Raw genomic sequence first — 14,248 nt, forward strand, 5'->3', positions numbered from 1 at the left:
CTGCAACCCGACCGATCTCTATTCCTCCCTACAGGATGGCTCCAGCTGAGTTGAAGGAATTGAAAGAACAGTTGCAAGAGCTGGTAGAAAAGGGCTTCATCCGACCGAGCACCTCACCTTGGGGTGCACCAGTTTTGTTTGTGAGAAAGAAGGATGGATCCCTTAGACTTTGTATCGACTACAGGCAGTTGAACAAAGTCACTACCAAGAATAAGTACCCGTTGCCTAGGATCGACGATCTATTTGACTAGCTAGCCGGAGCAGGTTGTTTCTCCAAAATAGATCTGAGATCGGGGTACCATCAGCTAAGGATAAGGGAGGAGGATGTGCCGAAGATAGCCTTCAAGACCAGATATGGGCATTATGAGTTCCTTGTAATGCCGTTCGGGTTAACCAACGCCCCTGCAGCATTCATGGATCTCATGAATAGAGTGTTTAGCCAATACCTGGATCACTTTGTTATTGTCTTTATAGATGATATCTTAGTGTATTCCAGGAATGCAGAGGAGCATGCCCATCATCTGAGGTTGGTTCTGCATACCTTAAGGGAACATGGCTTGTATGCCAAGTTCTCTAAGTGTGAGTTCTGGCTGAGGAGCATCTCATTCTTGGGGCATGTGCTGTCAGAAAATGGGATAGAGGTGGACCCCAAGAAGGTAGAAGCTGTGGCTAACTGGCCTAGACCCACTTCAGTGACAGAGATTAGAAGTTTCTTGGGTTTGGCAGGTTACTACAGGAGGTTCGTTCAGGAATTCTCGAAAATAGCAGCTCCTCTGACCAGACTAACCAGGAAGAATCAAAAGTTTGTGTGGACCGACCAGTGCGAAGAGAGTTTTGAAGAGCTTAAGAAGAGGTTGACTTCAGCACCAGTGTTAGCCCTGCCTGTAACGACCCCAAAATGGACCGTCACCGGCGCTAGGATTTAGGTCGGCTTAAGGCCGCCAGAACCCGTAGCAAGCCTGCTATACTCTCTGTGTACCTTTAAAACTCATACATGATCATACATTTCCTGTGAAAAATAAAAACTCTTTTCTCTGTACCAAGGCTTAACCTGTGCATGCACTATCTCTGTACTCTGTACTCTGTACTCTGTACTCTGTACTCTATACTCTGTACTCTGTACTCTGTACCCCTGACTAGAGCTTGCTCTAGATGGGTTAACTCATACCTATTAAGCCTGGTTTTTCACATACAGTAAAACATATATACATATCCCGATCATGTACAAAACATATATCACTAAGTCAAGCACATTTCTAACTTTATACACAACTATTACAGCTCTTTCATATTACATGTCCACTCTAAGCTATTACAAATCTCTTTACTCTTTCTGTACCCTGCTGGACTGTCCCTATACACTGAACCTGCAAAACTGGGGTTAAGGGAGTGGGATGAGCTCTATAGCCTAGTGAGTAGAACAGTAAAACATCTCAGTAAAACATGATCTCATGGAATGCGTCATAACACAGACAAACCACATCAAGAGTAAACCTGTCACCACATAGTCCCAGTAACTCTGTGCCAGGGCGTAGAATCGAGCACCTGGTCTTCCTGTCATATATGTATATGTGTATATAACACCTCTGTACTTACCATTGCCAGGGCGTAGTCAAAGGCTCCTGGACTTTACTATATACCTGCCAGGGCGTAGTCAAAGGCTCCTGGTCTTTACTATACCTGCCAGGGCGTAGTCAAAGGCTCCTGGACTTCCTGTCTGAGACTATTGGATCATTCAGCATTTACCCACATCAACAACTAACTATGCAATGCAACATATTCGTGGATACTAATGCAATCACCCTACTGCATAATCATGATGCATGAGATATGCTAAAACAGTCCATTGGGCAAGTTAAACAAAGTTAAGTTTAGTTCCACTCACCTCTGCTCCTCAAGCAGATACGGACTGACTCTGCAACTACTAATCCTGGTGACCTCCTCGATCTCTCGGGTCCAATCCTACACAAATGGACTCGCATGAGGTGTCAAACATACTCATAAACAATTCCCCAAAACCCCTATAAAACCTCTTAAAACAATCACATAAAACATGCAAAAGAAAGCTGGACAGAACACTTTCAGCGACAGGTTCCGCGGCCGAATGTCCTCTCCAGAGCCGAAACTCACTCACCTTCGGCGGCACCTTCGGCGGCCGAATGTGCATGACAGATCCGAAGGTCCAACTTCCGGAGGCAACCTTAGGCAGCCGAAACTACCTCCACAAGAGGTTTGGCGGCCGAATCCTCCCTTGGGCGACCGAAGCTGGGTTCGTCCGAAGGACAGAACCTTGCCTCAACTCATGCACAACCTCAAAACACTCGGGGGCAAGCTGTGGCAGCCTAAGCCACCATGTAAGGGGTTCGGCGGCCGAATGCTTCTTCGGCTGCCGAACCTGAGTTCATCAGGAACTCAGCTTCACCCGCAACCTAGCTCCTCCATCCTTTCCTCTCCTCTAAACATGCATCACTTCATTCCTCAACATACATATACTCATGTATATGAACAAAGGGGTCCAACACTACCTATTAACCGCACCAAAACAGCAAACATAACACATAAGCACACTTCATCAAAACTAAACTTTTAAAAGCTGTTATAAAACATTAAAACAAGTTGAAACGTATCCCTTACCTCTTGAAACTAGAAGCTGACCAACCTGAACGTTGATCTATGGAGCAACTCCCCTTCAACCTCACCAAAGCACCTAAACTCTCCTTTTCTCTCACAAACCTTCAAAACCCTTTAAACACACTCAACCCGTGCATGGGTTGATTAAAACCTTGCAGATGACTCATGGGAGACGTGGCTTCATCTCTGGCCATGATCTGGAGGCAACACCTGTCCAAATCACGGACTGAGGAGCGTGCAATGGCTAACTGACCACCTCAGCTTCGGCAGCCGAATCGCATGCAAAACCATACAACATTCGGGGGCCGAACATTGAGCACTTTCGGGGGCCGAACATAACCTTCGGCGGCCGAACCTGGCCTTTGTCCCCATAGTCTTTTCACTTAAAAACTTAATCTCATTTTATTCAAAACCTTTAAAATAGCTAAAAACAGGTTAGCAAACCTTACTCTTACCCTTCTAGAATCTCTGGCATCCTCGAATTTCACCGGACGGTAGAAATTCCGATGCCTGAACTAGCCGGGTATTACACTGCCATCTAGTGAGGAAGACTTTATAGTCTTTTGTGATGCATCCCGTGTGGGACTGGGTTGTGTACTAATGCAGAATGGAAGGGTAATTGCTTATGCTTCTAGACAGCTGAAGAAGCACGAGTTGAATTACCCCACGCATGACCTAGAAATGGCAACAGTAATCTTTGCACTCAAGATGTGGAGGCACTACCTCTATGGGGTAAAATGTGAGATCTTCACAGATCATAAAAGCCTGCAGCACATCCTGAGTCAAAGAGATTTGAACTTGAGACAGAGAAGATGGGTAGAGCTGCTGAGTGATTATGATTGCAAGATTCAGTATCATCCGGGTAAGGTGAATGTCGTGGCGGACGCCCTAAGCCAGAAGTCACTAGGCAGTCTATCCCACATCATGGTAGAGAGGAGACCAGTGGTGAAGGAGTTTTACAAGCTCATTGAGGAGGGTCTACAGATGGAGTTGTCTGGTACAGGTGCTTTGGTAGCCCAGATGAGAGTGACACCTGTGTTTCTGGAGCAGGTGGCTCAGAAACAGCATGAGGATCCAGAGTTAGTGAAGATTGCCAGGACTGTTCAGTCAGGCAAAGATAGTGAGTTCAGATTCGACAGCAAAGGGATCCTCCGCTATGGGAGCAGACTATGTGTACCAGATGACATAGGGCTAAAAGGAGACATTATGAGAGAGGCTCATAATACAAGATACAGCGTTCACTCCGGAGCTACCAAGATGTATCAAGATCTGAGGAAAGTTTATTGGTGGCCAGCGATGAAGAAAGAAGTGGCACAGTTTGTGTCAGCCTGCGAAGTGTGTCAGAGGGTGAAGCTGGAGCATTAGAAGCCGGCTGGAATGCTTAACCCGCTACCTATTCCAGAGTGGAAATGGGAGAATATAGCTATGGACTTCGTAGTGGGGTTACCGGCGACGTCCAACAGATTGGACACCATATGGGTGATTGTGGACAGACTCACTAAATCTGCTCACTTCATCCCTGTCAGGAGTGGCTATTCTGTGGACAAGTTGGCGCAGGTGTATGTAGATGAGATCGTCAGGCTGCATGGGGTTCCTGTTTCAATAGTGTCTGATAGAGGGTCCCAGTTCACCTCCAGGTTTTGGCGGAGTCTGCAGAATGCCATGGGTACCAGGTTGGATTTCAGTACTGCCTTCCACCCCCAGACGGACGGACAGACAGTTCGAAAGGACCATCCAGACTATCGAGGATATGCTCAGAATGTGTGTGCTGAATTTTGGCGGTTTTTGGAGGCAGCATCTACCTTTGGTGGAGTTTGCCTACAATAACAGCCATCATGCTAGCATCAGGATGGCTCCATATGAAGCTTTATATGGAAGGAAGTGCAGGTCACCTGTTTGCTGGGAGGAAGTTGGAGAGAAGGCCTTGGCAGGGCCTGAGCTAGTAGAGATTACCAGCAGGGTGGTACCCATAATCAGAGAAAGGATCAAGACTGCTGCAAGCAGACAGAAGAGTTATGCAGACATCCGCAGACGGCAAGTAGAGTTTCAGGAGGGAGATCTGGTATTGCTCAAGGTGCCTCCAATGAAAGGAGTGGTTCGGTTCGGAAAGAAAGGTAAACTGGCTCCACGGTACATCAGACCCTTTGAAGTCTTGCAAAAGATTGGGAATGTGTCGTACAAGTTGGATTTACCTGCTTCAATGGAAAGAATCCATCCGGTTTTCCATGTTTCCATGTTGAGAAATTTCATGCAGATCCGGGCAAGGTTCTTAGTGAGCCTGATGTGGAGATCCAAGAAGATCTCACCTATGTTGAGCAGCCAGTACGGATCCTAGACACCCAGATCAGAAAGCTGAGAAACAAGAAAATCCCAATGGTGAAAGTCCTGTGGAACCACCACAATATAGAAGAATGCACTTGGGAGACACGGGAGTCCATGCTCCAGCAATACCCTTATCTTTTCTGAGGTTAGTTCCTTGTGAGTTTTATATGCTTTGTATGTATGATATGTGTATGCCATGCTATGTGCTAGTTGAGGAACATTCGGGGACGAATGTTCTTAAGGGGGGAGAATGTAATACCCGGCTAGACTCCGGTATCAGAATTCCTACCGTCCGGTGGAATCTCGGATGTCGGAGACCTCTAGAAGGGTAAAACCATGTTTTCATAAAATGTTTTACTGTATTTGATGCTTTTAAGTAAAAAGGAAAATGAGTTTTGTATGAAAATAACCTTGGAGGAAAACCCAGGTTCGGCCGCCGAACATGCAGGCATTTCGGGTGTGCTTTAGGCCCCCGAAGGCATAAGTGAGGGAAGTCCAGGTTCGGCCGCCGAACCTCAAGTTCGGCCGCCGAACATGGCATGCATGCGGAGGCACGTTCGGCCCCCGAACGTGGCCTGGCCAGCCACTATAAAAGGGTCCCTTAGCCGAAATGGACGAGCTCTTCTCCCCATTTTCGGCCAAGGTGAGCTCTCCGCCGTCCCTCACCAATCTTTGAGTTCTTCCTTCAAATCTTTCACGATTTTCACAAGTTTTCATCTTGTTTTGAAGATTTTCAAGTTTTGAGCAAGTTTTGAGCTTGGAGACCCAAGGAAGTTGAAAATCTCCAATCTCCAAGATTAGGTCATCTCTCTCTCGATCTTCAAGAGGTAAGAGCCAATCTTAAGCTCATTGCATGTTTTAAGTAAGTTTTATGTAGATCTATGGGGTAGAATGCATGTTTAGCTTATAGTTAGGTTTATGAGTTTATGTTGTATTTTTGAACAATGTGGCTTGCCAATGCATGTTTGATGTGTTGTAGATGGGGTTTTAGATAGTTTGAAGCCCCTAGGAGCTTGTATGCTTGTGTATGTGTGTTGTAGAATAGGTTTATGCATGTTTGGATGGAATGGGAGGCGTGTATGCATAGAAGAGCTGAGTTTCTGCCACTAAGGGAGAAACCAGGTTCGGCAGCCGAAGGAACTTTCGGCAGCCGAACATGCTTGTGGAAGCAGCCTTCGGCTGCCGAAGCTTGCCCCCGAAAGGAGACTTTCGTCTCTGTCTGGGAGTTTCGGCCGCCGAAGGTGCCGCCGAACCTGCCTGACTTTCGGCTCTGGAGGGACTTTCGGCCGCCGAACCTGCCGCCGAAAGTGCCCTGTCCAGCCCTCTTTTGCATGTTTTTCTATGGTTGTTTCATGGTGTTCTAGGGGGTTTTTAGGGGATGTTTTTAGAGTTATGTTCTAGTTGTTTGGTCCCTCATTTGAGTCCACCTGTGTAGGTTCGGACCCGAGGAACCGAGGACCCCAGCAGTGAGTTCAGCTGCTTCTGAGTCAGTAGAGCTTCAGCCAGAGGTGAGTGGAATAACTCTTATGCTTTTAAATAAATAAATCAGTTTTAGCATGATTCACGCATCATGAATGCCATGAGATATAATAGGGTGTTTGCATTAGACTCACGAATATATTGCATTGCATAATATGTTTGATGATGTGGATGAATGTTGAATGATCCTTTAGTCCCCATATGTTATGATGATGATGATACGGTACGGAAGACCAGTGAGGCCCATTCTACGCCCCTGGCACCATGTAAGAGAAAGACCAGCGAGGCCCATTCTACGCCCCTGGCATAGTTGGACCATGTTATGTTATGTTATGTAAAAGAAAGACCAGCGAGGCCCATTCTACACCCCTAGCACAGTTGGACCATGTAGGGGACTATTGGTGACAAATTCATCCTTGATGTGATGCATTTCATGTTATCATATGTTTTAAATGTTTTATTATTCTGCTCACTGGGCTCTTGTAGCTCACCTCTCTCCCTTAACCCCCAGGCTTGCAGGTACAGGGTAGACCAGGAGGTCAGCAAGAGTAATGAAGTCTTGTGTATGTAATAGCTAGAATGTGGACATGACAAATTGTAGAATGATGTAATATAAAAGTACAGTATAGATATGTAATGTATTGATGTTTAAGGATGTTAGAAGTGTGCTTGACCATAGTATGTTGTAATCCCCTTTTGATACATGATCTTAATGTTTATTGATGATTATGTTTAACCAACTCAACACATGTTATGCCACCCATTGGGTGCATTGATGAGATCCCACAGAGGGATCAATGTTTATAGTTATGTCTATGTTCAGTGCATGCACAGGTTGAGGTTGGTATATGTGAGAATGAATGAAAGAAAAGTTTTAATTTTTATGTATGTTGTTGATCATGTATGGGATTAAACAGGTTCACAGGATGCATGTTAGGCTTGCTACGGGTCCCGACGGCCTTAAGCCGACCTGGATCCTAGCGCCGGTAGCGGTCTGATTTTTGGGTTGTTACAATACTTCTAAAGTTTTAAAGTTTTAAGAATTAGCAATTATAACATAGCATAGTCTGATAGTCTGGTGGTAAGTGTATCTAAGTAAATATGAAAAAATAAAGTCTTATAATAGAAGGGGGAGAACAAAAATTTGCTCAATTGATACTTCTAAAGTTTTAAAGTTTTAAGAATTAGCAATTATAATATAGCATAGTCTGATAGTCTGGTAGTAAGTATATCTGAGTAAATATAAGAGATTTCATATTTTACTTCTCTAATTTCTAATTTTCATTTTAAAAAATCAAAAATATAGCATAATTGTTTAAAATTAACTGCATCAAATTGAGATGATACTTTTTAAAATTATTGAGAATCATTATTGTTAAAATTGAATCGGATCGGCTGGTCAAACCGTTAAATGAAAACTAAATTCTAATACAATTCGATTTGAATAAAAAGTTCTGTATTTAGTAGAATCAAAGTAAATTAATGTGAATCGACTGGATATTTAATAAGTAGAAAATTCAAATGGTTTGAATATAATTTTTTAAATCAAACCGTTCTCTTGGAAAAATAAATGCTTTCATCCCCATATTACTTGATTCCAAAAACCCTTAGGGAGAAAATCTACCATCACCGTCTAGACCAATTTTGTTCTCAATTATATTTTAATAATTGATTTCTAATAATGCTCGTTTTGTTACCGTCGTCCTAAAAAAAATAAGAATAATAATTTAAATAACTAATATTATTAATTATTTAATTTATTAATTAAATTAAATTATTTTATTATCTTATATTGAATAAAAAGTACATAAATGTTTGTGTTGATATTTTTATATAGTTTTAATATATTAATATTTATTTTTCATTTGTCATTATAAATTTTAACTTTAAGCTTTTCTTTATTACATATAATTGAAAATAATTATTTAAAATTTTAAATTATATTTTAAAAATATTTGAATTTTAAAATTTTAGTAAAATATTTCAAGTGGACTGAATAGTCAAGATTACTTGTGAGAATTCTCGAATATATAATTTATTTAATTATTTCCCACAGACACAAAGTGGAAACGATTTATTATAATTAAAAAATTAATGCGGCGGCAAAGGCTGATGGTAAGTAAAGTTATATTATTTTATTATTTTTTAAATATGAGTTAATTTCATAAATAAAAATAATATTATCTTTAATATATTTAATTTTAAAAAATAATAATTTAATAATTAAATATATAGTCTATATATTTAATTATTTTATATGTTATTATTTAAATTAAATAATATATATTATAAAATATTTATGATTATTGTTATAAAATAAAATTTATTATCATTGGAAGTATAGATAATATATTTAATAATTGAATTATTAATTTTAAATATCAAAATTATATTAAATTAATTTAAATATTTAAATTAAAATTCTTGAATAATTCAGTTAAAATCGATTCACAAATATTAAAATTTTAATTTTTAATTTATTCAATTCTATTTAATTTTGAATTCTGATCGAATACTCACTCGGTATTTCTAATATATATATATAGTCATAACCTTTTTTAATAAAATATATTTTCACTTAATGAAAACTAGCTGTCAATTGAAATTAGTTATACGAAGGTTATGCTTCCAGTTAAGAGCATTCTTTGACAAAACAAAAATTAATAGCATTTGGCAAACTTAGTCTCGCTTCTTAATAGGAGATTCGGTTGCTTTCAAGTGTGAAAATTGAGACCGTCGTTTATCCAAATCTAAGAACAAGTTTAGAATTAGTTTAGTTTTGCAAGAGTTATGTTATACGCTTGTAAGAAAATCATAAAAATCTTGAAAAACTTGTGAAAAGTGTAAAAATTTATAGCTTATTTATTTAAAAATTTTCAATAGTGAAGTGTAAACTTGAAAAGAAACTTTGAGCGAATAAATATCGACTAAGAAAAATGAGTCATTATAAAAATTTGAATGTTTATTTATCTCATTATATTATTTTTTTTTATTTCAGCATTTTTAAGTTTATTTTGAATCTCTTGATCTTGCTTGAATTGCTGAAAATTATATATTTGAGTTTCCTTGTGTTTATTGAATTGCTTTTGTTGAGAATATTCAACTTACTTAAATTGACACTATTTACTTTTTATTTCAAATAAAAAAATTTAATAAAAATTTAATTTAATTTTTTAAAAATTTTTATTCAGAATAAAAGAAATGATTTTTTTTATTTATAAAGTTAAAAAAAAAAATTTATGCATAGTTTTATAAAATTTTATTTTTTACAAAATGAATCACATTGAACGGAGGGTCAATGTTTTTAAAATTGTTTTTATAAGTTCTTAGTCAATCAATTCATAAAAGTTTGGGATTTCACTTATGAAAAAGTTTAATTTACCCTTCTAAGACTTTATTTTGCGAAGAAAAAAATAATTAAAACATCATATATATATATATATATATATATATATATATATATATATATTTATAATATTTAAATTTCTCTCTGTGATCCATTTGTAACTCGATACTCTCGTTTTTTTCTCTTTCTTAAACTTAATTTCTTTCTTTCTCTTTCCCATGAAAGATGATCTGCGTCAATTGACTATCGATAAAGAAAAAAAATATTATTATCCCTATTAAGAGCTCCAGAGATATTCTAATTGTCACTTATAATTTCTATATGATGGGGATATTTCTCACATACAATTCAATCAATTTTCAGAATATACAGACTTTTTTGGCAGATTTATGGCGGCAATAACTATTGCATTGAAGGATTTAGTTCCTAGTTACAAGCCGGATATTTTATTTTTTATGGAAATAAAAATTCTTAGTTCTCGTATGAAATTTTTTCATAATTGTTTACATTTTGAAGGTTGCTTCTCAGTCAATAGATAAGAATTGGGAGGAGACCTTTCGTTAATATGAAAGAGTCATAGTTCTGTTTCACTTTTTTTCAAATTTTATTTATTCGGTTGTTTCAGAATGTAATATTCAATGGAGGTTTACTAGTTATTATTGGTTTTCGAAATCACAACGACGTCAGTTTTGAAACTTTATTAGAGTTTTATCTCGTAGAAACTCTCTTCCGTGACTTTGTTCGAAAAACTTTAATGATTTATACTCGTGAGATGAGAAAAAAAGAGTAGTATCTTTGCCAAATTATCTTATGTAAGGGTTTAAACAGGCACTTAAGAAACATTTTTGTCAAATTATTTTATGTAAGAGTTTGATTTTGAATGATTGTAAATATTTATTAGACTCTAGATGAGTTCGTTGTAATACTACTCTAACTGCTCATACTTTGGCCAGAGAATCTATAGGTATAATCGTCTATATGTTTGGGACAATATCCCTCTCTAGTTGATATGATTTTATTAATATAATTAGTAGTTTTGCTTTAAAAAATAAAAAAAGTTTATAATATTTGGTTTAAAATAATTAATTCAATTAAATTAATTTGAAAATTCAATTCGATTTTATATTTTTTTATTAATTTCAATTTTAATTTTAAAATATTTATATTTCAATTCAGTTTGATTTTAATAAAAAAAAATTAAATCGATTATTTACGAATCAAATTAAATTATATCAGTTCGATTCAGATTAATTTTTTCTCTATGCTATTTGATTTGATTCAAATTTTATAAATATTTAAATTTTAATTTTTAATATATTCAATTTAATTTAATTTTAAATCCACCTAATTAAATAACTATCCCGATAAGGAGAAGTCAAAATAGCAGTTTTTTTTAAATATAATTTTTTATATTGACATCCTTTCGAAAAGTGAATGCTTAAGAAATTTGTTTTTTTTTCTTTGATTTTTTTAGGTGTCACCAAAAAGCTGCTTTATATTTTGTTTATGTATTGCTTTTTTTTTTTTTTTAAAGAAAAGGCCAACATAATTAGTATTTTTTAAAAAATGTTTTCTATGGAAATTATTTTTTAAATAAGATAATTTATTTTTTATTATTTAATTTTAATTTAAAAAATAAAATTTATTTATAAATTTATATATGAGTCTTAATAAAAGAAGTTATTTTTCTTAAAATGATTTATTTTTTTTATTATGAAAATATTTTTTATTAATTAAATTTTTAAAAATTAAAAAATATAAAAATATTTTAAAAAAAAACAAATGCAGCCTTAAAATAAATTATTTACACAAATATAATAGTAATTATTTTAATTTGAAGAATCTGATCACGATGACAAAGCATTCGAGTTGGCCATTCAATGAGAAATGCGCTTACTCCATCACTGTATAGCAAAGCAATATACCAGTGTTCAACTCTAGATTTTTTTTTAATAAACTCAAAAAAAAGTGGGGTAATGGTACTAAAAATTTAATTTCTTTTTAATTTTATTCAAATTTGAAATCGAGATGGGTGAGCGTGGGTGCTTTGTGTTCCTCCTCCTGTTTTCCCTTTAGCATCTCTAGCTAGCCCTTTCCTTCCCTCCACTAAACAATATCCTTCTTCATATCCATGAAAATTTTGTTTTGAACGGTGCCTTGGGATTTCTTTGCTGGTCTCAGATTTTGCATTTATAATTGTAAGAAAGGTTTTGATTGGACTTGGTAGGAATAATCGATTTCCTTCATTCTCGGAGCTTCTTCCCAAGAGAACATGGACAGCTTCCTTCCAATTCTGAAAGATTTGCTTCTCTTGTCATGTACCGGGAAGCCAACGACCTCTAATGATTTCTTTTGCTTTACCTCTTCTTGTCCAAAAATCAATTTATTGGGAAGGTTTCCTGCCTCAGAATTTGAAGTTGGAAAACTAAAACAGGTTTCTTTTTTCATTCCAATTCCCAATTTCTCCAAATTTTGGCAATTGACATCCTCCTCCTCGACCTGTGATCCTGAGTGTGGTTTATCATCTCAAGACTACCCTTTGTGAATTCTTCAGAAATTGCCTTGCCTTGAAGCATGGGAGCATTAGAACTTCTTTTAAAACTGATCTCACCAATATGTTCATCATCATCATCATCTTCGACATCAATAGAATCCTTATCAGAACAAGAGCATTTGCAGCCAAGAACAGCAAGAAAATTCTTTCCATGCACCTTATTTGTCTTTGCTTCAGAAGTCTTTCTCTGAACGCTTTGCAGCAGCGCACTCTGGCTGTTCCAAGTGGATTCAGAATTAATACTCGGAGTTTCAGGATGAATGTTGGGTTTCATAGGGACCATATAATCATTTAATTGTCCATCCTTCTTAGGCTGCAGGTGTTTCAAGATTATACTGGTAAGTCTTGGACTGTCCTTATCCACGCACCCATTAAAATATTTTTCCGCACCGAATGTACCAATTTCTCCATCTTCTTTCTTATTTCCTAAGTAATGATGCTCCTCTACCTCTACATCCTGAGCACTAACGTTCCTATTCGATTCTGCAAGTTTCCGAACGAAGGTATCGTCCGAGTTGCTCAAGAAGGAAACATCATTGAGATTTCTACCGCTGTTTGTAAGGCGAAGAAGAAGAAGGCGAAAAAGAAGAATGAAGAAGAATTATTCTACATGTCTTGTTGGTCCAAAAGAAAAAAAATACCAAGCATGTCACGTCATTTAATGATACAAGTCCACCTATCTCGAATTCAAATTTAGATGAAATAACAAATTATTTTTAAATTTTAAATTTATGATTAACTTATACAAATTCAATTTAATCCTTTTGGATATAATAGTAGCAATTTGTAAAAAAATGATTTTATCATTCAATATTTAAAATGATGAATATGTATATGTTTGAATTTTTTTATTCAATATTAAAAATATCAATATTATTTTGATTACATCCTAAAATTTAATTGTGAATAATAAAAACTAATAGTGATAAAAATTGAGAGTAAAACTCTATCTCGACATGTTAAAGGTAGAATGGAAGGAAAACAACTATGAGGTAAGTATAGAGATGTAATTGAATTGAATCGATGCGAATTTTGTAAAACTCAGTTTTATTTATTAAAAAATTTTATAAGTTTGAATTCGAGCTCGAACTCGACCCAAAAATTAAATACTATAATCGATCTCGATTCAAACTCGACTCATGAAAAATTTATTTAAATTAATAACGAGTCTAATTAAAATTCTAATTTGAAAGCTCGATTAAAAAATTTATTAACAAAATTTAATTAATTTAAATTTTTAAATATTAAAATTTTAAACTAAAAGATAAAATTTTTTTAATAAAATTAAATATAATTTAATTAAAATCTATCGTAACCAAATCGTTAATTTAAAATATACTAAAATGTGAAATCTTTATTTATAGAGAAGTTTCTTCCCTTCCATTTTTATAAGTTTCTAATGTAGGATAAATATATTATTTCACTAACATGTAATATCTCATATGTAAAATAACGCGTAATAATTTTATATATGTAAGTTTGTAGTGTAGTAATTAATGAATGGCGATTTTTCAAAGATTTTGGATTTTATTTCCACCAAACATCAAAAGGATTAAATTTATTATTATTATTATTATTTAGATTTTAATATTTTAATATTTTATTTTTTTATTATTTAAATTTTAATATTTAAATATTTATTTATTTATTTATAACATCAAATAATATTTATTATTCAAATAATAATTATGAACTTTTAATTAATTATATAAAATATATTTAATATAAAATTAACCTATAATACTAAATTTAATAATTATTTATTTAAATATTTATATTATATGAAAAATTAATTGAAATATATATAATAAATATAAAAATTTATATATAAACCGTCTATAAAGTTGAGAGAGAGGGAGTTTATTTTTAAATTATATAATTTTAATTAAATTTATAAAATTTTATTTTCAGTATCA

General features: G+C 35.2%; 1 protein-coding gene across 1 annotated transcript; it reads right to left on the reverse strand.

Annotated features, from left to right (window-relative positions):
* Positions 1 to 12,222: 12,222 nt before the first annotated feature.
* Positions 12,223 to 12,990, reverse strand: LOC122721482 (protein PHYTOCHROME KINASE SUBSTRATE 1-like). Its single transcript, XM_043949316.1, has 2 exons — positions 12,986 to 12,990; positions 12,223 to 12,883 (listed from the first exon to the last, which is right to left on the reverse strand). The coding sequence occupies exons 1-2, from the start codon at positions 12,988 to 12,990 to the stop codon at positions 12,223 to 12,225; spliced, it is 666 nt and encodes a 221-aa protein (XP_043805251.1).
* Between the last annotated feature and the right edge of the window lie 1,258 nt (positions 12,991 to 14,248).

Source organism: Manihot esculenta, chromosome 13 (genome assembly GCF_001659605.2).
Source record: "Manihot esculenta cultivar AM560-2 chromosome 13, M.esculenta_v8, whole genome shotgun sequence".
Taxonomy (NCBI): Eukaryota; Viridiplantae; Streptophyta; class Magnoliopsida; order Malpighiales; family Euphorbiaceae; genus Manihot; species Manihot esculenta.